Source organism: Thamnophis elegans, chromosome Z (assembly GCF_009769535.1).
Source record: "Thamnophis elegans isolate rThaEle1 chromosome Z, rThaEle1.pri, whole genome shotgun sequence".
Taxonomy (NCBI): Eukaryota; Metazoa; Chordata; class Lepidosauria; order Squamata; family Colubridae; genus Thamnophis; species Thamnophis elegans.
This window is the reverse complement of record NC_045558.1, coordinates 113,932,448-113,959,756: the sequence shown is the minus strand read 5'-3', so window position 1 is coordinate 113,959,756 and position 27,309 is coordinate 113,932,448. Positions and strand designations below refer to the sequence as shown.

General features: G+C 39.8%; 1 protein-coding gene across 1 annotated transcript in view; it reads right to left on the bottom strand.

Moving 5' to 3' along the window:
• LOC116521541 (vomeronasal type-2 receptor 26-like) overlaps nt 1-24,003 on the bottom strand; it is a 25,214-nt gene extending 1,211 nt beyond the window's left edge. Inside the window, exons 1-4 of the mRNA XM_032236200.1 lie at nt 23,764-24,003; nt 14,745-15,575; nt 13,296-13,523; nt 6,030-6,156 (exon numbers count right to left, since the gene is read on the bottom strand). Of these exons, the coding sequence (XP_032092091.1) occupies nt 6,030-6,156; nt 13,296-13,523; nt 14,745-15,575; nt 23,764-24,003 (1,426 nt within the window). The remainder of the gene's footprint in view (nt 1-6,029; nt 6,157-13,295; nt 13,524-14,744; nt 15,576-23,763) is intronic.
• Between the last annotated feature and the right edge of the window lie 3,306 nt (nt 24,004-27,309).

Here is a 27,309-nt window from a genome sequence, read left to right as displayed (position 1 = left end):
AGGTGAGATTTTGGTTATTGGCCTTGACGATGGGAGTATGGTGATACTTCAAAAATGTTGTCAGCACCAAAATTGTGCAGAGAGAAAATGAAAGTACCAGAGTGACTAAACCTATTCTCATTATTCTTCATAGATCAAAAAGATACTTTCTTTGGAAGACAAGAATCTTGTTTCTTTTTTTGTATTCATCTTCTGGGCATTTGAAACAGTCATTCATGTCTGGAATGTAAGTATCAATATTTAATATATGTATATACATTTGATAATCATACTATTCTTTGTATCAATTCTTAGTGTCATATTTTTCCTCTGCATACAAGATTACATTATATGGACCTTTATATTATCCATTTGACTTCCTTCTGTTATACCAGGGATACAATGTACATGAAAAAAATAATGGAAATTCTTTGCTAAGTGAAAAATCATAAGTTACTTATGAGTTCATCTCAAGTTTCTCATTTATTATTTGTGCTTTACATTGTTTGAACTTACTTTATTTTGGTTTTATTGTTACATCAATCTTCAACAAGATCCTCTAGAAAGCATTATTAAAAGTAGTGTGTGTGTGTGTGTGTGTGTGTGTGTGTGTGTGTGTGTGTTTGTGCTTGTGTTTTTGTGTGTGTGCCCAAAACACCAGCCTGAAGATGGTAAGTGAGACCTTGCTGAAACGTTGCCAAGACAACCTCAATCTTACATGGAAAAAGACTTGAATATAACAAGACCAGCATACCTACACCCGTGAATCTGTAGATTCTATCTGTAGATAGAAGGAGCACCCCTCTCACCTGTCATCGCAAACTTATACATGGAACATTTTGAAACTAACGTCTTAGATAAATCTGAAACCCAAACTCTGGCTTAGATATGTTGATGACACTTTTGTGATTTGGCCAACTTTCCTTTCTGGACATCCTAATCTACAAAAAAACCCAATGGCTCCCTCGAACATACCATCTACCAGAAAAAAAAAAACACCAACCACTACTTAAATGCACAATCCCATCACCACCCTGCACAGATCAACTCTGTAGCCAAGACCCTCATCTCCAGAACCAAATGCCTAGCCAACAAAGACCATCTGAAAACTGAATTACACACTCTCACAAATGTATTAATCTTCAACGGTTTCCAAACAAAAACAATTACCAACCTAATCCAAAGGGAGACTCCCCACAAAAACAGAGACACAGAACAGGACAACAGCATCACCCTCCTCCCTTACATCAAAGCCACCACAGATAAAATCAGAAAAATTCTCCACAAACACAATATCAAGACAGCCTTCAACACTGACTAAAAAATAGTCAACATCTTAAGAAACCCCAAAGACAAAATCCAGCTAGAAAACCAAGGAGTTTACACAATAACATGCAAAATCTGCCCTGCAATATACATAGGACAAATGAATAAGAAAATAAATGCACACATCACAGAAACCAAGAATGCAGTATGAAAAAAAGAAAAAAACTTCCTCCCTTTTCCAGCACCTTAAAGCTACAGGACATGAAATTAATTTTGAAGGAACCAGGTTAATCTCCAAAACAGAACACTTCAACAAGAGAATAATTATGGAAGCTATTGAAATAGAGAAACATCCCCACAACATAAATAAATGTGACGATACCTCCCTCCTAGCAGACATCTGGAAACCAGCCATAGTCAACCAACGAGCCCCAACCACAACCCAGGCCATTACAACACAAAACAACAATGGACACACAGCCAGCACCAATCTACCAATCATGTTACAGACACACATCCAGTCAATCCACTTACTGAAACAAGGCCAGCACTTCACACCCACCCACCAAGATTTATAGAAAGACGGACAAGACAAGAAAAGTGTATATATAAAGTGTGTGGTGTGTGTGTGTGTGTGCGTGTGTGTGATCATTTTTTGTTTAATGTTGTTCATTTAGTATACTTAAAATATTATAATTTGTACAAAATCAAAACAAAATCAAACAATTTTAAATAGGTGAAATCAATTCTCCACAGTGAGCAATTCCCTAAAAAGTGCTAACCAGAATTTAAAAAGCTGAGCTCTGTGGCCTTAAATAGTTGATTAGAAATATCTACAAGGCTGACATTGCTGGGTGTCACTGGCAAAACCTAATCAGTGTTTTAAAGGCATTTGGTTGCTTCCTTTGGTTGTGGCCTCTGGCTCACACCAACCTATGCACCAAGCAAATAGCCAGTGCTACTTTCTTCATTTTATGACGTGTTCTACATTGTGTCTGCTTGCTTTCTTGCAATCCTTTCCTCTCCAATTAAAATAAATATAAACATCAATTCTCTTCTTGCTAAATTATTGCAGCTCCGGCATTCCAAAGAGTGGGGGAGTGGAGAAAATATGCCTGCCCAGGTATCTTTTGTCTAATGCCTGCCTTCTTTGGAAAACCATTCACAGTTACAATAGTAATTAAAGGTTGTGACCAATCCTCGTATTTAACACCTTTTCAAGTGTATAGGGAAAAGAAAAAACTGAAATAACATTATAAGCATAGCTGCAGTCTCACTTAGCAACTCCATCTCTTAATAGCAGAAGGGGGGGTTCAATTGTGATGTCAGATGCAAGGAACCAATACAACTCAGGAAATAGAGCAAAGCTGCTTCTTTATTGATGGTCACCTATTTATAAGAATCTCACCAAAATGAGTGAATTTCCTTAAGAAACTGAAGATAAAGGCTTTCATAGCCTGGCATCTGTTGTTTCCTTCCACAAAGTGACTCTATGCTCAAATTCCTTTTTATTCTCCTCTAAGTGAGAATCAAAAAAAATTATCATCTCAATTAATTGTTTGGGATTTTGTAAATATTTTTTTAAAATAAATAAAAATAGCATCAAAAAGTTTTAGATAACTCCAAAAATAATAATTAATATGCCCTACAAATGATATATTGAGCTGAGGTGGTGCAAGTGGTTAGAGTGCAGTACTGCAGGCTACTTCTGCTGCCTGCCAGCTGCATGCAATTTGGCTGTTCAAATCTCAGCAGGCTCAAGGTTGACTCAGCCTTCCAGCCTTCCAAGGTGGGTAAAATGAAGACCCACATTTTTGATTCTGTAATATGATTACAGAAGGCTGTAAAGAACTATGAAGTAATGAAAGGTAAAGGTTCCCCTCACACATACGTGCTAGTCATTCCCGATTCTAGGGGGCAGTGCTCATCTCTGTTTCAAAGCTGAAAAGTCAGAACTGTCCAAAGATGTCTCCATGGTCATGTGGCTGGCATGACTAAATGCCAAATGCATATGGAATGCTGTTACCTTACCACCAAAGGTGGCTCCTATTTTTCTACTTGCATTTTTATGTGCTTTGAAACTGCTAGGTTGGCAGAAGCTGTGACAAGTAATGGGAGTTCACTCTGTTATGTGGTGCTAGGGATTCATACTACTGAACTGCCAACCTTTCTGATTGATAAGCTCAGTGTCTTAGCCAATGAGCCATCAAATTTTTCCTGACCACACCACGTCCTCAGGATGTGGCAGGATTAAAAATTAATAAAGATAAAACAAAAAAAATTAGCGAAAAATATAACAGAAAAACAAAATAATGGAGAAATTAGATATTCAAATAGTAAAAAAAGTGAAATATTTGGGAATACAGTTGACCTCGAGATGTGTAACTATTAAGGAAGATAATTATTATAAACTAAGAAACCAAATTGAAATGGATATAAAGAAATGGAAAAATTTAGAGCTATCTCTAATGGGTAGAATAGCAATAATTAAGATGAATATACTACCAAGAATATTATTTTTATTCCAAACAATACTGATAAAACTTGAAAAAAATACTTCAAAAAATTAAATAAAATAATAAGAAAATATGATTGGCAAGGAAAGAAAGTGAAAATTAATATAAGAATGCTACAAGATTCTAGAATTCTAGAGGTGGATTTGGTGTACTGAACTGTGAATTATACTATCAAGTGGCAGCTCTAACATGGATAAAAGAATGGATATTACTAAGAAATGCAAGGTTACTATCCTTGGAGGAACAACCAATATGCAACTGGATTGGCACAAATTTTTGTGATATAGGAAAAATAGAATACATGGTTACTTTCAGAGACACTATGTAAGAAATGATTTATACGCAGTATAGGAAAAAGTAAAAGAAAAACACCATATGGAAATACCAATGTGGCTTTCAACAGTAGAGGCTTGGGCACATACTACATTTCATAGTAGTATAAAAAGGTTATAAGATACAAAGATATTTAACAGTGCAGAGAAAACTAAAACAGAAGAGAATTAGAACAAGGGATTGATATAAGATGGTTTAACCAAATGCAAATACAAACAAGATATGAAAAAAGATGTGAAAGAGTATGGTTGTAATATGGAAAACTCAGAATTACATAGGAACAGATGAAAAAATGATAAAAAAATTGTACAGTTATTTACTTAGAATATACCTAGAAGAAGAAGAGGTCAAAGAAACAATGATAAAATGGGCAGAAAACTTTGGATATACAATAGAACTAGAAAAATAGCAACAGCTTTGGGAAAGGAATTATAATCTGACAATGGTGGCAGCATATAAAGAGAATTTATATAAAATGTTTATAGATGGCACATGACACCTGAAAGATTAGCAAAAATGTTTAAGGATAAATCAGTTAAATGTTGGAAATGTCACCAATTGCCAGGAACATACTATTATATGTGGCGGACGTGTAGGGATGCAAAAAGCTATTGGGTTAAAAATACAAACATGGTTAGAGAAAATGATACATAAACCCGTAGAGTTTAAGCCAGAGATATTCTTATTGAGTATTCTACCAGAGAAATACAGTAAAGAAGATTCATATTTGATTGTACAAATAATAACAGCAGACAGAATTAGATTCATAAAAAACTAGAAAGCAGACAAAAATCTCATCGGAATGGGAAGTAATAAAGATATTAGATTGCACAGAAATGAACAGGTTGACATTAAGAACAAAGGACAAAGAGGAATTAGTGTACTACAGGACATTGGGATGATTTTATGATTGGCTTGAAAAAAGATATAAATAGAAAGAAAAGAACAAAGGATGAAATAAGTATCTCAGATGACACATGATTAATATATAATAGGGGAAATAAGAAAAAATAAAATGTAAATATACAGGGGGAAATGATATGAATTGACAGATATTAAATAACAATTATAAGAATGTACATCTAAGAGTGAATTTGAAAGGAAAAATAGAAAACGTTTTACAAAAATAGTGGTGTGAAGCGGCATATAAGTCTAAATGTTATTGTTGTATATGCTAAGTCATTTAGGTACTCAGTTCAGATGAAGACTGCCCAGTTCATGCCACCAGGTTTAAACTCTTAACTCTGCCTGAAGCTTTCCTTTCAATTGGTTGGGGAATCTTTCTTTATGCAAAGGGGAAATCTATTAATTGATAAACTATAATTCAAACCTCATACTTATGTGTTCTGCCCACCCCCTCTGTCCGGTAATGAACAAAGACAAAGGTTTAGCTGTTTGCCACTCTTTATTTACAGCAATTATAATACTGAAAGCCCACAAACGACTCACTGGCAACCCAGATTCCAACAGACACAGGAACACAAAACAGACCAGACGAGGAGTTCTCCAGATTACTACGAATTGTTGTGTCTTGCAAAAGGACACTTCCCAAAGTCTCTTCTTATATACTCTCTTGGGAGGGGCCAAGCCACAACAACCTGGGTTTGATTATCTCTTATGAGTCTGTCTCTGTAACTGCTGCCTCGTTTCTCCACCTTTTGTTGCCTGGCAACAGGACAAACTCCCTTTGATCTTCCCCACTGCTCCATGTCTCAGGTGCCTCCTGGTGGCCAACCAGCCTTTCTGGTCCCTGCTCTCAGTCTAAACCCTGCCCAGAGTCCTCCACATCTTTCATAGCAGACTCATAAGGTTCCTCGCTATCGGAGTCCATCGGTAGCTCCAATGGCTCCTGCTGGGCCACAACACTTTTGTTCATAGATCTGCCTTGGATGATCTGCAGAATTACAAGTCAATTTGGTTTACATTATCTCTTACCCTTCTGGCTTGACATTTTCTCTTTAGGACATGGAAGGCAATCATAGCAACAAAATGGCTTCTCCTCCTGCTTTTTCTTGAAATAACCAGGGAGACAACTCTCAGTACACACCGAATCAGGTATGGTCTGCCCAATATATGAAAAAAGAAAAACAATCACTCATGCAGTTGGGAAAAAATGGAAAAATCATGACTGACTCAAATTCTGAAAATAAAGAGTGCTAATTTAAGGATTTGAATTGTTTTACTCTTCAACCTCATCATTAAAATTGTTCAAGAGTGAATTGAGCCAAGGTGGCGCAGTGGTTAAATACAGCACTGCAGGCTACTGCTAGATCAGCAGGTCAGCAGTTCAAATCTCACCGGCTCAGGGTTGACTCAGCCTTCCATCCTTCCGAGGTGGGTAAAATGAGGACACAGATTGTTGGGGGCAATATGCTGACTCTCTGTAAACCGCTTAGAGAGGCCTGAAAGGCCTATGAAGCGGTATATAAGTCTACTGCTATTTTATTTTTTTCAATTCTACCAAGTATATAGGTAAATTTGTTCCTTCTATACTAGGAAATACTTTATACTCAGGTCATTTCTAAGGGGTGATTTTTTTCAGTAGAACGTTATTCACTTTTCAAGACACTAGGAAGCATCCACATATAGATATTATTATTATACAATTGTATCACAGCGGCCAGTTGTTTCGCCGGATTTGGCATTGGTTACTAGTCGGGCCCCACCCAGGGGCCTAGGACGTCGTAACGTATTTTCGTAATATGCGTGCAGATCCAAGCAGTGTGGCTTTTTGCATTTGACTGATGGTGATTTTGTCAATTTTTAACTGTTTTAAATGTAATTCCAGTGCTTTTGGAATAGCACCCAGTGTGCCAATTACCACTGGAATTACCACTGCTGGTTTGTGCCATAGTCGTTGAATTTCGATTTTTAAGTCCTGGTATCTTGCGATTTTTTCATGTTCCTTCTCGACGACCCTGCTATCACCTGGTATTGCGATGTCTATGATTGTGACTCTATTTTTCTCAACCAGTGTGATGTCTGGTGTATTATGCGCCAGTATTTTGTCGGTTTGTATACGGAAATCCCACAAGATCTTGACCATCTGATTTTCTGTGACTCTTTCAGGCTGATGTTCCCACCAGTTTGTTGCTGTTTTAATATTATAATTTTTGCACAAATTCCAATGGATCATTTGTGCTACTGAATTGTGCCGCAATTTATAATCAGTCTGCGCGATTTTTTTACAGCAGCTGAGTATGTGATCAACAGTTTCGTCAGCTTCTTTGCAAAGTCTGCATTTGGCATCATCAGAGGATTTTTCGATTTTGGCCTTAATGGCATTTGTGCGGAAAGCTTGTTCTTGCGCAGCCAGGATTAGTGACTCTGTTTCTTTCTTTAATGTACCTGTTTTTAACCATAACCAAGTTTGTTCCCTGTCCACTTTATCTTTTATTTTTTCCAGAAATTGACCATGCAGTGCTTTGTTCTGCCAACTCTCCATTCTTGATTTTATCACATCTTTTCTGTATTCTTGTTTTGTCTGTTGGGCCTTCAGTAGATTTTTGTTCTTTACTTCGATTAATAGATGTTCTTGACTTTCTTTTAAATAATCAGCCAGTGCATGTTTTTCTTCTTCAACTGTTTGCTTCACTTGTAATAATCCTCTGCCACCTGATTTTCGGGGCAGATATAGTCTATCAGTATCACCACGTGGATGTAAACTGTAGTGCATTGTCATTAGTTTCCTGGTTTTTCGGTCCAAAAGGTCCAAATCAGCTTGTGTCCAGTTAACTATGCCAGCTGTGTATCTTATAACTGGTATTGCCCAGGTATTTATGGCCTTGATTGTATTTCCACCATTCAATTTAGATTTCAAAATTTTCCTAACTCTGTTGGTGTACTCTCGTCTGACAATAGTTTTTACTTCTCCATGCTTGATGTTATCCAACTGCAGAATGCCTAAGTATTTGTAGGCTTCATTTTCTTTGCATTTAATTAGTTGGCCATTGGGCATTTCAATTCCCTCAGATGCAGTGATTTTGCCCCTTTTTATGGATACAGTGGCACATTTTTCCATGCCAAACTGCATTGAAATATCGGTGCTGAATACTCGGACTGTATTTGTCAATGATTGGATTTCTATTTCTGACTTTCCATAGAGTTTCAAATCATCCATATATAGTAAATGCGAAATTTTTTCAGCTTTTTTGGCTGTTTGGTAGCCTAATTTCATTTTTTTTAAGATTACTGATAGTGGGATCATTGCGATGATGAAGAGAAGAGGTGAAAGTGAATCACCCTGGAAAATTCCTCGCTTGATATTAACCATTCCGTAGCTCTCATTCCCTACTGCCAACTCAGTTCTCCATTGTTTCATTGCCTTTTCAGTAAAGGATGTAATATTTTTGCTAATGCCAGTTGTTTCTAAGCATTTTATGATCCAACTATGTGGCAGTGAGTCAAATGCCTTTTTGTAATCAATCCAGACCATATTCAAGTTCTTTTTTCTGTTCTTACAATTTTCTAATATCATTTTATCAATTAGAAGCTGATCTTTTGTGCCCCTGCTCCTTCTTTTGTTGCCTTTTTGCTCTACTGGCAAGATGTTGTTTGTTTCCAAATAATCCATCATGTTATCTGCAATAATGCCTGTGAGTAATTTGAAGGTTGTTGGCAAGCATGTTATTGGTCTATAGTTTTCAGGTGTTGTTCCTTTAGTTGGATCTTTCTGAATCAAGTATGTTTTTCCAGTTGTCAACCATTCATCAATTTGGCCCTTTTGTAAAATTTCATTCAGTTGCCTGGCCAATATTTCATGTAAACTGGTCAGATATTTGAGCCAGAAACCATGTAATTGGTCCTTTCCAGGTGATGTCCAATTCTTTACCTTTTTAACTCGATTTTTGACCATCTCAGATGTTATTTCTAATACTTGCATTTGTTTGTTGCCAATGCTTTTCTCAAAGTCATGTATCCACTTTGCTTCCTTGTTGTAGTCCTTTGCATTTTCCCACAATTCTTTCCAGAATTCAACTGTGGCCTGTTTTTCTGGTTTTTCACTTTTGGTGTCACCATTTACATTAAGACTTTGATAAAAATGCCGTTGGTCTGATCGAAATTGTTGATTTTGTTTATATTGGATGATTCGTGCCTCATATCTTTCAATTTTTCTAGCTGTTGCTGTTATCTGCTGTTTTACAATCCCTACAGCTTCATTGATGTTTCTTGTATCCAATCTATATCTCCTGATTAGCCTATCTATGATTTTGTTGTTTTTAAGCCGTTGCTCATGCATGTTCTTTAAGTTACTAGCATCTGCCCTTAATTTTTTGATTTTTTGTTCTAAACGGATTTTCCACTTTGGCTTTGATGCTTTTTCTGTTGTATGACTAGGTACTTTAATTTTAATGCCTAGTTCATTAGTGACTATTACAGCTGCGCTGTACATTAACTGGTTTGTTTCCAAGATGGATCCCGGTTCAATTGTTGAAAACACTGCATTAACCATTTTCATGATAGGGGCCAAAATTTTCTTAGGCACAGTTTTTAGTGATGGTAAACGTTGCCTTTCCTCATTAAGCAGAAAATGCTCCATGATCTTATCCTTCAATTCTTTTTGTTTTTGAGTTAGTTCATCAGTTGGTTCAGTGATAACTGGTTCTAGTGGTGGTGATGTTATTTCCTCACCGAGAGCTTCTTCTGGGAGTTCTACTATAATGTCTTTAGTTGTGTCTTGAATATCAGTTCTTTCCGCTTGTGATATTGTTTTTTGGGTTTTGCAATTTGCCTGAATTTCCTCATGTTCAACTTCACTAAACACTTTATTCCGTATAATAAATCGCCTTTGATCTGCTAGTCATTGTTCACTAACATTTGAATCTGGATATTGTTGTTTCCATAATTCATACATTCGCTTTAAATATCCTCTTTTTTCTGGCTCTGAGTTGTAGTAACAGGCCATTATGGCACGGTTTTCATCTGCACTATATTTTTGTCGTTTTGTTGGCTGGTCCACTTGTAGCCCACTTGTCGACGGATGTCCAGGGACCCCAACATCCGCCGCGGCCCTTGTTAACCCGCGCGACGACCGATGCGGTATGGAATTCTTATTTGTTTTTTTCACCATATTGTATGGGTTGGCGGGGGTTTTTTTACGGGACCAGATGCCAACCTGATCCCAACCTTCCTCCTTTCTCATCCGGGCTTGGGACCGGCAATGGCGGAGTATTATTATTATTATTATTATTATTATTATTATTATTATTATTATTGCAACAACACAATTGTATCACAGCAGCCACTTGTTTTGCTGGATTTGGCATTGATTACTAGTCGGGCCCCACCCAGGGGCCTAGGATGTCATAACGTATTTTCATAATATGTGTGCAGATCCAAGCAGTGTGGCTTTTTGCATTTGACTGATGGTGATTTTGTCCATTTTTAACTGTTTTAAATGTAATTCCAGTGCTTTTGAAATAGCACCCAGTGTGCTGGTTACCACTGGAATTAGCACTGCTGGTTTGTGCCATAATCATTGAATTTCGATTTTTAAGTCCTGGTATTTCGCGATTTTTTCATATTCCTTCTCATCAACCCTGCTATCACCTGGTATTGCAATGTCTATGATTGTAACCTTGTTTTTCTCAACCAGTGTGATGTCTGGTGTATTATGTGCCAGTATTTTGTCCGTTTGTATGCAAAAATCCCACAAGATCTGATTTTTGGTGACTTTTTCAGTCAAATGCAAAAGGCCGCACTGCTTGGATCTGCACGCATATTACAAAAATACATTACGACGTCCTAGGTCCCTGGGTGTGGCCCGACTAGTAATCAATGCCAAATCCAGCGAAACAACTGGCCACTCTGATACAATTCTGTTGTTGCGAATAATAATAATAAAACAGTGATACCATTGTCATTGGGGCACTTGATACCATGTCCAAGAATTTTATAAAATACATCAAGAAATTGCAGCTTTCTGCAATAATCAGCAGAACTGCAAAAAACTGCACTATTCAGAACATTGTACCTCTTTTGAATGTACTTGGTTAATACTTAAGATGCTGGCAGCAATCTGTATCAATCATTAGCACCAGTCAATGGTATATGTGATGCATTTTTGAATGTTCAATTGACTGAGTTTCATGTTTAATGAATAAAGTATCTAATGTATAATGCAAAAAATAATAATTAAAAAATAAAGAAGAATAAACCTTTTTGATGTTTTTTTAAATGACAAAATTGACACAGTGCTACAGAGGAATTATTGAGTTGGTCATTTGCACCTCTATAACTGTCTGGCTTGGTTGTGCAACCAATCAAGACCACAATGACTTCAGTGCATAATTAGAACTGCTGAAAAAGCAATTGCTACCAGGTTGCCTTCTGTTAAGGACCTGTATACTGCATGAACTAGTAGAGGCCTGTGAAAATGTCTCCAGAGGTCTCTCATAGCCTGCACAAACAGGTTCAACTTCTACCCTCAAAATGTTGCTACAGGGCACTGCACATCAGAACAACTAGACACAAGGACATTTCCCTCCCCCCCATGCCATCCCTCTGCTAAACAACTAATCCTACAACACTGTCAAACTATCTAAAAAAGTGGTACTACCATCATTATTCTCATCTTATCTCCTTCTCTTCTTATGACTATAACTTTGTTTCTTATCGCTATTGTTGTATATACTTTGAGAGCTTACTCACTGGAAACAAATTACTTGTGTGTCTAATCACACTCGGCCAATAAAGAATTCTTTCTATTCTATTATTCTGCTAATAAAACATATTCCAAAAAGCAGTGAACAAACATTTCCTAACTTTTTCCACTTTTTAGTTGTTTTAACAATCTATATCATGTAACATAAATGTACATACAAACTCCATTCCCCATAAATGGATTAAAATTTCAACTTCATATAATAACTCTAGAAATAGTATTCAAAAAATTGAATAGATGAAGCATTTTGAAACTTTGATATATTATTAGATGTTAAAAAAATAAGAAGGGTTAATTATGATGCATGAATATATTTCAGAAATTGGACTCATTCACAACTTAAGAATAAAACAAAGTTGGAGAAATAAAAAACAATATTTCATGTACTGTATATGTTAAAAATCTTTGTTAATTTTTATTCCACGTGCATATTAAAAAGAAAAGCTTAAAAGCTTGCTTTGTTCTTATTAAGTTTTGAGTGACTCCAATTTCTGAAGTAGATTCTCTCTCTCTCTTTCTCTCTCTCTCTCTCTCTCTCTCTCTCTCTCTCTCCCTCCCTCCCTCCCTCCCTCCCTTCTCCCCTCTCTCTCCCCGTGTGTGTGTTTGTGTGTGTGTGTGTGTGTGTGTGAAGTATCTCCAGGAATCAGAAGATAGTAGTGGTGATAGATATAGCAGTTTTAAGTGACAGAAACATTAGTTAAAAAGGACTATGAGATTCTGGAGAAGTACCAGGGCTTAAAGAAAGAACTCAAGAGGATGTACAAATAAAAGCCAAAGTGGCCCAGTGGTGGCAGGAATGCCCAGCAAGAGGTGGAAGAATAGCTCCAACAGAACCCAAGAACAATATCAAATCTCTTTTTAATATCAATTCTCTTTCTAAAAGAGTACAGTGTTAAGATCAGCTAATATACAGTGTAGAACCCTCAGACTCCCAACATTTAGTAGATAATTCAAGTTTGAGGAAGACAAATGCTACCCATAAGGATGAGAAGATAATATTGTTTATTTGTAATGCATAGTAGATGCATAAACTTAGAAGTCAAATGTACTGTTTGTAGAAAATGTATGTATATTTATCTGTGAGAGAGTGCGCTTTCTAATCACTCTTAAAGTGAGACACTGTGACTTCTAATCAGAGAATCCCAATAGCTGCTGAGACTAGTCCCTGAAGTTCTGTTGCAAATATTTTTGGAAATATTTTGCCATAGCCTTTTTCCTAGGACCCAGAGAAAGTGAAAGTGAAAGTAATTGCTAAGGTTACACTCTGGGTTTACAGCTTAACCACAGCAACAAACTGGCCCTTATCCATTACAATTATGTTGGTGTAAGAACTTTATATATCTCCTTTGTTTTTTAAAAATCTGACAGCAAGATAGGGCATGAAAATCTATACTAATATTTGGGATGTTTAGATATAACTGCTGTTCAGAAAATTTAATTTTTAATGTGGACAATTCTTTCTATCTTTAATTACATAGAATTAGTTTTAGGAAATTATCCCAAACATTTAAACAATATCACCTACATCAAGAACTTACTTGGCTGAAAGTGCTGGACCAGGTGATGGCTTCCTCATGAATGGTGAACATTTTATCTTCAACAGCCCAGGGATCCAGCTTTCCAACTTTCACTCGATGGAAAGACTGGTTGTGGAATGTGATCCAGTTCTCAATCTCTAATCCTGTAATAAGTTTGCCATTCTGGTCAAAGGAAATTTCATTCCCAATGCTATTGTTAAATGAAACTCTTTTCAAAAAGAAGTGAAGCTGAATAAGAAACCAACATTCAAAAACAAGCCATGGTTACTATGTGTATAGTAACAGTTGTTGCTTCTTGGTGTTATTCTCAGTATAAGGCACAACAGTTTACTCTTCACTATATTTTATTATTTCCTATTCTATTTTCTGCTTATCTTTCCATGTATGCAGGAAAGAAATACAATTTGGATGGAAGCTGGTTAGTTTCTGCTATCTTCTCTTCCATTGTCTTCTGAAGACAATGTACAAAAGTTCTGCATCTCTCACTTCTAGATATGTCATGAAACCACAGGCACATAATTTCTGCTGCACAGTCATTTGTAGTGTGTCCACAGTTATTTGACTCCACTCTGCATTCATTATTCTTTCCTTTTCAAGCACAAAGGCAATGGCTGGTGGCTTTGGAAATATTTTCATCTTAAAAAATCAATTAGAAACTTCTTCCAGCTCCTAGGTATATTAAAGTATTCACTATTTCAGGCCCATACCTTTATTGACTAAAATGCTTTTGAGGATGTTGCTTAAAAGGGGCGGTCAACTTGAACAAACAGTTCTTGTGACTCTAAATGTATTAAAGCTTCTTATAGAAAATAGAGTCATTATCTTTTCCATTTGGTTCAAAATGCTTATCTAAGTAGCTTCTTCAGTATGAGTTGGTTGGGGGAATCCAATACATGTTCTCCAGAGTGGTTTTATTTCTCACTTAATCTTAATAGGCTCTGTAGGTGAGTAGACAAAAAGTCATTGGAATGTGAATGTCTCTTTCCTTATGTTAAGTGTTGCCACCTTTGTAGACTTTTGAAGTGGTCTTTAATTTTCCTGGGGGCTGATGAAAGAACAGCCTAACAAATGGAAGACAGGTTGTGTCTGAAGCCTCTACCATGACTCAACTTCCAGACAATTTTACCTAGATGACTGAGAATCTTCAATGACATATTACAGGAAATATATATCACATATGTGGGAAAGGGACAGGTAAAGCATATATAACTGTTACAGCTATCAGGAAGAGAGATCGAAAGTAAGTGAGCTGGGAAAAATTGAAGTACAAAGAAACTTGAGATAATTAATTTCACACAAAAAAAGAGAAAATGATAAAGAGCAAACCTAGAAGGCATTACTAACTATCGACATCTCACTGCTCTTTGTGGCCAAAAGACTGTGAGATGCCAGAAAATCAGTGCAATTCAAATTTGATTACCAATATATTTGATTATTCATAAAAATTACCTGCCATGGCTGGAGATCCTGAAGACCAAACTTTTTGTCACTCAACTTTGGCCAGTATTGCTGGTCCAACTTCATGGCATGCAAAGCATGTGCCACAGTGTACACAGCATTGTATATACTGTAACTATGACTGGTCATTTTCATTTCAAAAAAAGTTCCAGGAAGAGTCTCCAGTTTCTCCTTCCCTGTACAGACATCTTCCATTTCCTCATTCACAGGTGGATTTGGAAACACACAACCAAATGCATGCTCCCATACTTCCTTCAGGAAACCATCTTCTTTTGCTGAGAAATGGTTTCTTGTCTGGATAAAATGTTGGAATCCTGCAACTTCATTTGAGTAAGGTGCAAAGCTTAGAGCACCATGAAGGACTTGGATATCCCAGCTTTTCTGATAAAAGTATGATGCAAGACCCATTTGGGAAGCCATGATCCACACTTTACCTTTAGGCTTGATAGAAGCCATTTCCATTTCAGGTAGATATAACAACCATCGTAAATTTGCAAGATCATTATCATTGATTATGACAGCTTTGGCTTTGCTGCTAACAAGAAGATGAAATGTTTTTAGTAGCAATTTCAAACTAGCAACATAATTTGTGAAATATACTGGTTTGAATTGTTCCAAGAAAGCAATACAGATTCTATGGACTGCAAATATTGAAAATATTAGGTACTCAAAAGTTTTTCCACCAAGTCCTTTCACAAGAATTCCAACCCAAGTCCACCTGAAGTGTAAAAGTAGTTGAATAATTCCCTTGTAATAAAGTTGTTCACCTGGAACCATGTGGTAGTAGAAAGGACTTTCATTAGGAGAAGACCTTGTTGAAAACTATGGAAATAAAAATAAGGAAAGAACATAGAAATAACAGAAAAACATAGTGAAAATATGATTGAGAAAAGAAAATGTGTATCCACTCTAAATTAAAAGTTTTGAAATATGTCAACATATCTACCAATTTAGTAATAACAATGGCAATAGCACTTAGACTAACATACCATTTCACGGTGCTTTACAGCACTCTCTAAGAAGTTTAGAGAGTCAGTATATTGCTGTCAATAATCTGAGTCTGACTCAGAATCAGAAGGATGGAAAGTTGGGTCAATCTTAAACCAGTTAGGATCAAACTCCAGACAGTGGGCAAAGTTAGCCTGCAATACTGCAGTCTAACCACTATGCCAGCATGGCTTAGTTACTTAGGATACTATTGTGGGACTAAAGAATCCTTATGTTCCCTTCAAAATCTACAATATTACGATTATCTGAATTCAGGAGCACTGAATTAACTTTGATAAAGAGCCTGATATCTGAATCCTTGGTTTGTCCTATTGTTATATATGTCCTTCCTTCCTTCCTTCCTTCCTTCCCTCCCAGTTAGCTTGCCCCAGGTTCAAAGGACTTCTGGCAACATAATATCTTGGTATATAAAATGAAATAATAAATAATGCAATAACAAGTAAGAAATTACAAAATTCCATGAGAGGTTTTTGTACATATATTAAATAATACACTAAGAAATGTCTCTCTTATTTTTAGTTTTCGAACTCCATTTCTAAAAAAAATTCAAACCTAAATTTGCTTTACCCTATTTCAGACTGATATGAACTTCTATTTCTTATGTACTTCTTGATGGAGAATGTTAACTCAGCCAGCTGTATCTCAAAGGGTAGTCCTGTAAATTGTCCAAGTATCTGTTCAGTTTAAGTTAAGATATTGAGGAAAAGAGGCGAGACATCAATGGGAACTTATTAGGGCCAGGAAGCATTTTTGTTCTGCATTGCTAATGATAATAAGTGGCATTGTCACGCCCCACTCCATTCCATAATTAGGAAAGACGACTAAGAGACTCCATGAGTTGAAAATCCAAAGTACTTTTACTAATTACAAATGGTAAGCGAGCAGTAGTGAAGCAAAATCTGAATAATATGGCGCGAAAGCAATTGATATATAGCAAAACCCGTTCCCCCCCCTTAGGATCAAAGCTCCAGTCCAATCATAAGTCCTTCAAATGTCAGGTGTGAGATAACTTCAAAAAGACAGGCCAAGATGGAATGTGAAGGCCGTTGATGCAGGCGGGAAACACGTACGCATGCGCAATCCCAACGACTGGTACATCCTAGAACATTCCTCCAGCAGTCCTCCAGCACATCAATTAAAACCCTCCCACATACACGCCCCCCCCTTCCCGTTTCATGGCAGCTGAAGCACCAGCAAGCAGAAGCTGACATCCGGCCGTTCCCCGGAAAAAAGGCTGTCAGGCCTGGAAGAAAAAACAAACAAAACAGACAAAGAACAAACAAACAAAAGAGGGAAAGGAGAAAAGTCAGGGCTTGTCGGGATAAGAAGCATAAAATTTCTGTAGCAAGCGGGGAGCACGAACGTGGGACCTATCAACCCATTCCGTGTGGGAGGGGGGAAAATGTTTCCAAGCTACAAGGTATTGGATGCGATTACGGTATCGACGGGAATCCAGAATGTCACGGACTTCAAAATGACGTTCCCCATCAATAAGTAACGGAGCAGGTGGAGGGTCATCAGTGGGCCGTAGGTCGGACACCCGAACCGGTTTGATGAGGTTGATATGGAATACCGGATGGATACGGTTGAGATGTTTGGGCAATTGCAAACGAACAGAAACTGGATTGATAACTTTCACAATTGGGAAAGGGCCAACATACTTGGGACCCAATTTCTTCGACTTTTGTGTAGTATGCAAGAATTTCGTGGACAAATACACTAAATCTCCAACGTGGTACTCATAGGGCTGAGAGCGTTTCTTATCAGCCTGCTTCTTATGAGCCTTATGGGCCGCGTCCAAGGTGGAAAGAGTCAGGGGCCAAAGGCGACTGAGACGTTCACTCCAGTCAGCAACGGAAGGAACCTGAGGCGGGGCCGTAGGCAGTTCGGGAATAGGAACAAAATCCTGGCCGTAAACGACCCGGAAAGGGGTGAAGCCCGTGCTGGAGTGAACCGAATTGTTATAGGCTACTTCAGCATGTGGTAACAAGTCCACCCAATCGTCCTGTTGATAATTGATGAAACAACGTAAATATTGTTCAAGGACGGAATTAGTACGTTCACAGCCGCCATTAGTCTGAGGATGGTAGGCGGAGCTAAGGCCCTGGGCGGAGCCAATGCGTGTGAGGAACTCCTTCCAAAATTTAGATGTGAATTGGACTCCACGATCGGAGATAATACGGTCGGGAACCCCATGTAACCGGTAGATGTGGGAAAGGAATAGTTTAGCCAACGCCTTGGCGGAAGGAATCTTGTGGCAGGGCACGAAATGAACTTGCTTGGAGAACAAATCAGTGACCACCCAGATGACGGTGTGACCCTGGCTCTCGGGAAGTTCCACAATAAAGTCCATAGAAATCTCCTTCCAAGGGGCAACCGGGCGGGCGACGGACTGCAGAAGTCCCTGTGGTTTCCCCGGCGGCTTCTTGGCGGTGGCGCAAACCGGGCAACTGGAGACATAAAGTTCAATGTCCTTTTTTAAAGAGGGCCACCAGAATTGTCTCTTTACGAGGTGCAAAGTTTTTACAAACCCAAAATGGCCCGCCATCCTGGAGTCATGAGCGCGACGAAGGACAACAAGTCGTAGGGAAGCGGGGATGTATAATTTAGCCCCAATCCACGGTAGACCGTCCCTCATGGTGCACTCGTCCCGATGGTTCAGGAACCAGTCGTCTTGAGGAAGAGCCGCTTTGAGGTCAGAAAGCAGATCGTGAGGCATGTCCTTTTGAGCTTTGGTTTGTTGACGCGTGAGAACCGGAGCTGCCAAGAGCGGTTGGACGATACTCAGTTTGGAACAATTATACTGAGGTAACCGGGACAAAGCATCGGCCATGAAGTTCTTTCCGCCCGGGATATACTTGAGAGTGAAATTGAAACGGTTAAAATATTGGGCCCAACGCATCTGCTTTGGGGAGAGACGGCGAGGTGTGCGCAACGCTTCCAAGTTCTTGTGGTCAGTCCACACTTCAAATGGGTGTTTAGAGCCTTCAAGGAAATGGCGCCAAGTAGCGAGGGCCCAACGGACCGCAAAAGCCTCTTTCTCCCAAACCGCCCAGCGCCGCTCCGTGTCAGTGAGTTTACGTGAGGTGTACGCGCAAGGTTGCAAGTTACCTTGGTCATTGGCTTGTAGCAGAACGGCCCCAACGGCGACATCACTGGCATCAGCCTGGACGACGAACGGCTGGTTGAGATCAGGATGCTTAAGAACTGGTTCAGCGGCAAAAAGGCGTTTAAGCTTTTCGAATGCCGCCTGGCATTCCATGGTCCAGTCCAAAGGCTTATTGGGTTTAGGCTTCGGGTCGCCTTTAGTTTTGAGCAAATTAGTAATAGGGAGAGCAATGTTGGCAAAAGAGGGAATAAACTGACGGTAGAAGTTAGCGAAACCCAAAAATTTTTGCAATTGTTTACGAGTTTTGGGCGCGTCCCATTCAGTGACCGCCTTCACTTTTTCAGGGTCCATTTCAACGCCATCAGGGGAGATACGGTAGCCCAGATAGTCAATAGTAGTTTGGTGAAACTCGCACTTAGATAATTTTGCATACAGGTTGGCAGCACGGAGTTTTTTCAAAACAGTGCGCACCAGATTGACGTGGTGGTCGTAAGAGCGGGTATAAATGAGGATATCGTCCAGATATACGATAACGCCCTTATAGAGATGATCGTGTAGGATCTCATTAATAAATTGCATGAACACAGCAGGAGCCCCCTGTAGGCCAAAAGGCATAACCCGAAACTGGAAACAACCAAGAGGGCAGTTGAATGCGGTCTTCCATTCGTCCCCTTCCTTAATGCGTACTCTATAGTAAGCTTCTCGCAGGTCCAATTTTGTGAAGATGCGGCCCTTCCCCAGTTGCGCCAACAAGTCCTTCATCAAGGGGAGTGGGTAGAGGTTCTGAGTACAGATTGCGTTAAGGTTGCGAAAGTCACAACATAAACGAAGAGACCCATCTTTCTTCTCACGAAACAGCACAGGGGCCGCCACCTTGGGTCGGGCCGGTTCAATGAAACCACGTTTCAAATTTTTGTCAATGAAAGAACGCATCTCCTCCATTTCCCTGGGTGACATGGAGTAAATGCGGGGTTTTGGGAGTTTGACCCCGGGCAAAATGTCAATGGAGCAATCAGTAGGCCTGTGGGGGGGTAGAATGTCCGAAGATTGCTCGCTGAAGACTTCCTTAAGATCCAAATATTCTTTCGGGATTTTCTCTTCTCCTGCAATCCTTTCCTGCCCTCTAGCGGCTACTTCAGGAACGCTAGTGACGTTAGGTTGGTTTGGAGCGCCCTCCCCCACTGGAGGCACTTTCGAGCGAATACGCAAGCGGCCTGTCCGCCAATTTATGTGAGGGTTCCACTTCCGGAGCCATGGGATGCCCAAAATAAGTGGCCTGTCCATGCCAGGCGCGACCACAAAAGAGATTAATTCAGTGTGGGTACCCATTGTCATTTCCAAAGGCTCAGTAAAAAAATGGGCGCCCCCCCCCCCCGCTACCGATCCATCTATCTGGCAAAATACAAGCGGGGTTTTTAAAGTGCGCAATTTGATGCCCAATTTTTCTACCATGGCTGGGTTGATCATGGATCGGGAACAGCCGGAATCAAGTAAAGCGAGGAGGGTGGCCGGCGTCCCCTCAGGAGGAACTTTTAATTCAATAGGGAGTAGAAGGGGCCCCTTGTTTGAACTCACCCAGTGAGGTGATGTGTCGTCATCAGAGTCATCAGAAGAAGAGGAGTTAGCATCCGCGTCATCCTTCAATGGCTGGGCAAGAGGAGGGGGGTTGGTTTCCCCAGCGAAAGCCGTTTCCTTCTCTTTCTTTTTAGAGCCTCTTGCAGGTTTCTCTTCATGTCTGGGAGGGTGTTGGGCAGAGAGGGGCAATTTAGCCCGACAGTCGGGGGCGGTGTGCCCAAGCTTGCCACAGCGGAAACATGTTAAAGGTCTGGAGGAGCCAGAAGGGGGCGCCCTCGCGTCGCCTCGTCGTTTGGAAAGCGATTGAGTAGCAGGAGGGGGGAGGGACTTGGCAGCCCTTTCCTTCCGCTTCCTTCTTTCTTCTGTGGCATAACGCAGACGGATTAAGTCAAGCTCGGCGTCAGCAGCATGCTCAAACCAAGTGATTAAACGTCTCGGAAGGTTACGATTGACACACTGTTGATAAATGTCTGCGTTCAACCCTTCAGCAAATCTGTCCAGAAGCGCATCCTCCCCCCAGCCTCTCATGTACTGGGAAAGACACTGAAATTCCTGGATGTATTGGGCGACAGGTCTATCGTCTTGGTCAAAGGTTAAAAATTTCAACTTGTTCCGCTTCTCAGTTAATGGGTCATCAAAACGTTGGCGGAAAGCATCCATAAAACGGTTGAAATTCCCCAAGAGGGGCGAGCCAGACATATGCAAAGCAGTCGACCACGTGGCCGCTTCACCATCCAAAGATAAAAGAACCATTCTGACCCTTAAGGTGTCAGATTCAAAGTCCCGGCCATAAATTTCCATGTAGTTAAACACCTGCATAAGAAAGGAGGGGAGGCTAGCAGAAGCCCCATTAAAACGCACAGGCAAGGGAGGGATTTTTGCCATCCGATGTCTTCGGGGGGGAGGTTGGGGGGGAGGTCCTCTTTGATCAGCAAAACCTCTAGCCGCAGGGGGTGACACGGGCCGAGGGGGGGGGTGGGGGAGAATCCTGGCGTGGGTAACGTTGCCAATTTCTCCAGTCTCTTTCCTCCTCCCCCCTTCTCTCTTCCAAAAATGTTTGACCCCAATAATCAGGTAATTCACTCCGTTGGGGTTTTCTCATGGGCCCCTGGCGCTGATAGCCTCTCCATTCTCCTTCATCGCCCCCTCTTTTTTCCCCACAGTACCTTTGGCTCCAATAGTCAGGGAACTCACTCGCCTGAGGTTTCCTCACGGCCCCTGGCTCCAGCGAAGTTTGTTGAGGTGGTCTTTGGGTGAGCCCAGCATTCCAGCTTGTCTCTATTTCTCTTTGCCCCACTGAAGTTGACCAACGGGGAGGGGGAGAAGGTTCAGGCTGACTGGAAATTTGCAGTTGAAATAAATCTTCGTGCAAAGGTTGGTCAGACGGGCTGGGCTGGTGTAAAGAAAGGTCGGGAGGTCCTAGTTCACTGGAATCCCCTCCAGCTGCGCCCTCCTCCTCTCTAGTTGGAGAAGACATTATTTCCCTTCTCGGTAGACGTAAATCTCCTGGAAAGGGATATTTTCAGATTTTGCTTCTTGTCACGCCCCACTCCATTCCATAATTAGGAAAGACGACTAAGAGACTCCATGAGTTGAAAATCCAAAGTACTTTTACTAATTACAAATGGTAAGCGAGCAGTAGTGAAGCAAAATCTGAATAATATGGCGTGAAAGCAATTGATATATAGCAAAACCCGTTCCCCCCCCTTAGGATCAAAGCTCCAGTCCAATCATAAGTCCTTCAAATGTCAGGTGTGAGATAACTTCAAAAAGACAGGCCAAGATGGAATGTGAAGGCCGTTGATGCAGGCGGGAAACACGTACGCATGCGCAATCCCAACGACTGGTACATCCTAGAACATTCCTCCAGCAGTCCTCCAGCACATCAATTAAAACCCTCCCACATACACGCCCCCCCCTTCCCGTTTCATGGCAGCTGAAGCACCAGCAAGCAGAAGCTGACATCCATGGTGTTCTAGTGTTGAAGATGTTGCCACCCAAGAAGGTTGAAAGTTCAATCCTAGGTAGCAACAGACGTTTCTCTCTCAGGGTGCAAAGAGAAAATATCTGCTGCAAACTCCATGTAGGCATCAGGAATGGCATCTGGCCTGTAAATACTAAGCTCCATTTAGCTACCTTGACTCTAAACATAATTAAGAGATTACAGGGTCATAAAAGGGGAGGAAATATTATTCATGGTAATGAGGCTTCTGATTCTGCTTACATGGCATCTGCTGTAATGACTTAGTATTGTTCTAAATTCAAGGATATTTTTTCCATTCATTAAAATATATTGTTCACTAAGACTTAATGTTTGAATATCTTTCCAGTATGTATTCTTTTCTTGTTCATATTTCACAACAATCTTCTTCCTATATTGATAGGTTTACTCTTTCTTAACTTTGATCATGATGATCGAAGTTCAAAACAATATTATGAATAAGCTCTGGATAAACAGTGAGAAGATCCCAGTTCAAGAGCCATGATTTCTCACGTTAATTTAGGGCCAGTCCCTCTTTCTTAATTAAGCCTACCGCATCTGACAGTTATAGAAGAATGTAAATGTAGCTCTCACTTACTAACTGTCTCATATAACTACTATTTGGCATTAAATTGGTTTTGAAAAAAAAACTTTGCTGTGGATTAATGAATGTTGCAGTGTCCATAATCATGTAATCAATGATTTGAGCATTTCACAACCAGTATGCATTTACGATCATCAAGGCATACAAAAACCACATGATTCCTATTATAAAGGCTTCACAACCAGATTCCAGTAAGAAGATTTAATGGAGAACATAGAAGGTAAATCACAATTAATCTTGATGTGATGTGAAGTCTTTCTTTATGCACATGGTGATTCACTTAATAATGGAAATTAAAATGACGTTTTAAGATTGTCACAGTCATGTTATTGTTTCAATTAGTGACTGAGGCTCTTAAGTGCAGTTGCTAATCCCAATTGTGATCTATAAATGAGGATTGTCAGAAGGAGGAGAAAGTGCTATTTATGCCTCTTTGAGCACTTGGATGAAAGGGAGGAAATATATCTAATAATGGAATAAAATATGAATAATTAAACTTTAGAAATATTGCAGGTTTTTTCTCATCACATTAGCAACTTTCATGCAACACTTATTATCAGTGATTAATCTTTGCAACTCAATAATAGCTACAACACATTATAAAATTCGGTTTGTTTTATTTCATGATATATTAAATATATTTTCTTAAACAAGCTCCATGGAGAAATGTACATAAAGTTAATTGTATATTAAGGTCCACTACAGTCTGGGGGGGAAATCAAATTGATCTTACCTGTGGAACTTTGTAAGTGTCTAAAATATCTACCAAAGAGATTCCTGGATCAATATTTCCAACAACCGATATAAGTTTGTTCAAGTTACCACACTTGTAATTGGGAATGAATCTGTTCTGACTGGAGAAAAAATCCATTTTGGCATGATAGCCACCATACCTATCACAGATTCTGAAGCCCAAGGTAATATTAGGTAAGAGTTGAAGCTCTTCATTGATCTTCTTAATAGTAAATATCATGGCCAAGAGATGCTGATAATACTTAGTCAGGACTCTGTAAAGAGAACTAGATGCTGTATCAAAGAAAATTCTCTACAAATGATGCTCCTTGAAGAAAAATGTTTTACAAAGAGATAATCACTTTTTCATATTAACTGAATAATTTTTTTTTATTGCTAATCAATTCTGATTATGTGAAGTTGCTGACCAGAATAATTACCAAGCATGTAATATGGACATTAGCATTGTGTCACTATGATGTAAAATTAGTTTAATCACTTTTTCTTACACACATGGTGGTTTCAATTTAATGTGATCACAAAAAGTGGCAAATTGCATATATTTACAATTTTGTCTGGCTTAAATAAGGTATAAACAAGGTATATGAAGACTATAGAGAACTTAGTACAAAGTGTATTTCTAAGTACAAATAATTTATAAACTGGAAAAAACATCCCATTTAAACATAGCTGGGAAAGATTGTTTTTAATCACAAAGCTAATAATGACACATAAAAAACCATACTTAAGAATTTGATCTAGATTGATACAGACTATGGAAAGAAAACAGTATCTTACAAAGATTCACTAATAAGAGAATGATGGGGATCCTGCTCAAACCTTTCTGCATCTCTAGTTGGGAAGACAAGAGAAATAATGTCGCCAATGACTAGGTCACCTTGCTGGAAATATTTGTGAACGATTGGGATAGGATCTTGGATGCTACATTTTATTGGTTGTGTCTTGGAAGCTCTAAATGGCAATAGCAGTAGGAGAAGAATCAATATCATTGTAATAAATATTAATCTCAAGTTGACAGTTTCTCTCATTTTCATGAGTTCCCAAAATGTGACAAACTTGAACTGGGTCTCTTTCTGTTCTTCACAAGATTTATGTAGCAAATCTTAGAGTGCAAATGGATCAGAGCAATCATTCTGATTGTTCTCCCTGTCTCTAAATTCTAAAATATTTAAATGTCTACATAACTTAGTCCTCATGCTTCAAAGGGTAGTAATTGTAGAGACTGAGGAATAGCAAAGTAATTATAGTCTTTTTCATAATTATGAGAAGAGAAAATTGCAACCTTCAAATTATTAATGGAATAGTAGGGATGGAATGAACCATTATATAATAAAGGAAAAGATTTTGAGATAAAATCTCAAAGTGAAAGTTTTATGCGGGAAAATTCATATAGTGTACTTCAGTCAGCCAAAAACTTTAGCAATTTTTTCCCAGAATATATAAAGACATATATCTGCACTTCTTGGCAACAAGGTGAAATTTTTCCCTTGTAGTTACCTCAACAGCTACAATGAAATCCTAGGAAAAGTTCTCTTTCACTTAAAAGGGAATTGCCTATTACCATGAGGTCAAATGCAAATATTTTTAAATATTGTTATACAAACATGACCTTAAAGCAAGAACTATGTTTCCCCAAAAATAAGACCTATCCCAAAAACAAACCATAGCCTGATTTTTAAACACGCACCTAATAATGTCCTATCCCAAAAATAAGCCCTAGTGAAAATCATCAACAGCCTGGGGGAGGGGGCATGGCCATCACCACAGATGGCAAGGGTGTAGAGCCTGATGGCACAGCACAGGTGAGTTGATTACTTGTCCAAGCAGCAGCAGGAGGAAAAGGCAGGGGAAGGCACGGGATTCAGATGAGCTGTGTGGGCTGTGGGAAAGCTAAGAGTCAGAGCAGGTAGGCAGCCACAGGAGGCTCTTCTTCAGGAAGTGGCACCAGCAGCAGACAGAGGGAGATGTGTAGGGGTAAGGCAGGTGATCCTAATGCTCTGCAAAAGCCACAGACAAGCTGATAGATGTGAAGATGAGCTTCCCGGGTCCAACTGCCCAATCCATCCTACTGTCTCTTGGCTTCCCTGTGGCCTATGTGGCCTCCCCCTCTCCCAGTCTCTACTACCGTCTGCTGCTTGAAAGTGTGAAGTCCTTGACTTTTGACTGGTCTTATATCCTCGCCTTACAACCAGTCACAAGTCCTCGATTTATGATGAGTCTTAGGTCCTCGACTTATGACCAGCCATAAGTCTTTGACTTACACTGACAGCCTGGCAACCAAAGGCTCACACCTATTTGTTTAGATGCACTGGGCTGAAAGCGGGATTCTCTTGGCTGCCCTGCTTGACAGCTTCTGTATAAATAGCAGGGCAAAGTGCTGAAATTGCTGTTCTTGTTCTGAGCTTGTATTCTCTGTTAAATAAAGCCTGTTAAAGTACCTCAGTGACTCTGATGCTTATGTTCAATCTAATCTTCAATACTGGTGATGAAAGTGGAATCCTGAAGTGCTGACAACATTAGAAGTAAAGGATTTTTTTTCGTTCACCACTCTTCTCAGCTTTTCTCAGCTGTAAGAGAGGGCTGCTTTTCCTCAATTCACCCCTTTTGGGTCAACTGCAGAATCCTGGAACGGGTTCCTTGAGTGCTTTGAGTGCTTCCTCATAGCAAACAACTTCCATGAGCTGCCTGCAGATAGGAAGACCGGAGTTTTCCTCAGCTCCTGCAGTCCAGAAATGTTTGTGACCGCACGAGCCCTGTCAGCCCCAGCGCCAGCCCCATTCACTTGGTTGGGGCACCTTACTTAACCAAACTTAAAAACCACTATGCACCCACTCACTCACACATTGCCCATCGCTACATTTTTAGGCAATGTGTGCAGAAGGAAGGGGAATCGGTAAGTCAATTCCTCGCGTCGCTCTGGACTGCGGCCATTCAGTGTGAATTCCCAGATTTAGATGACTCCCTGATGGATCAATTCATCTGCAGAGTGAGGGACATTTGAAGTGGTGCCTTCTGGCATGCTTGGAAGTGACATTGCAAGCAGCCATGGACAAGGCCAGGGTAGGTGAAATGTCCGAACAGTCCACAGCTGAGCTCCAAAAGTGCCAGCAGTGCTACAATTCTTCACCTAAAACTTGCCTCATTGATGAAATCACCCTGCTAGAGGAGCCATTCCCTGTGGAAGAAGTCCAGGTGGATCTCCTGTGGTCACTGTCAAGTAAGCGACCAACTGGTCAACCAACACCCTCTCAGAGCAGCTGCCTCAGCTGCAGGGGAAATCATTCCCACGCAGATTGGCCTTTTAAAAAATTTGTCTATTGCCACTGCCAGAAGAAGGGCCACCTGTGGCACATTCGCCGAGCCAACTTGCCAGCAAAGATATCATCAGGGAGTTTGCCAATGTCTTCGATGGGTCCTTAGTAAATACAAGAGCTCTCCCATCAGTCTCAACCTCGACCTCCAGGTAGCCTCCATTAGGCTTAAGGAGTCCTGGAGCCCGTCAACCACTCCAATTGTGGTCCCCATA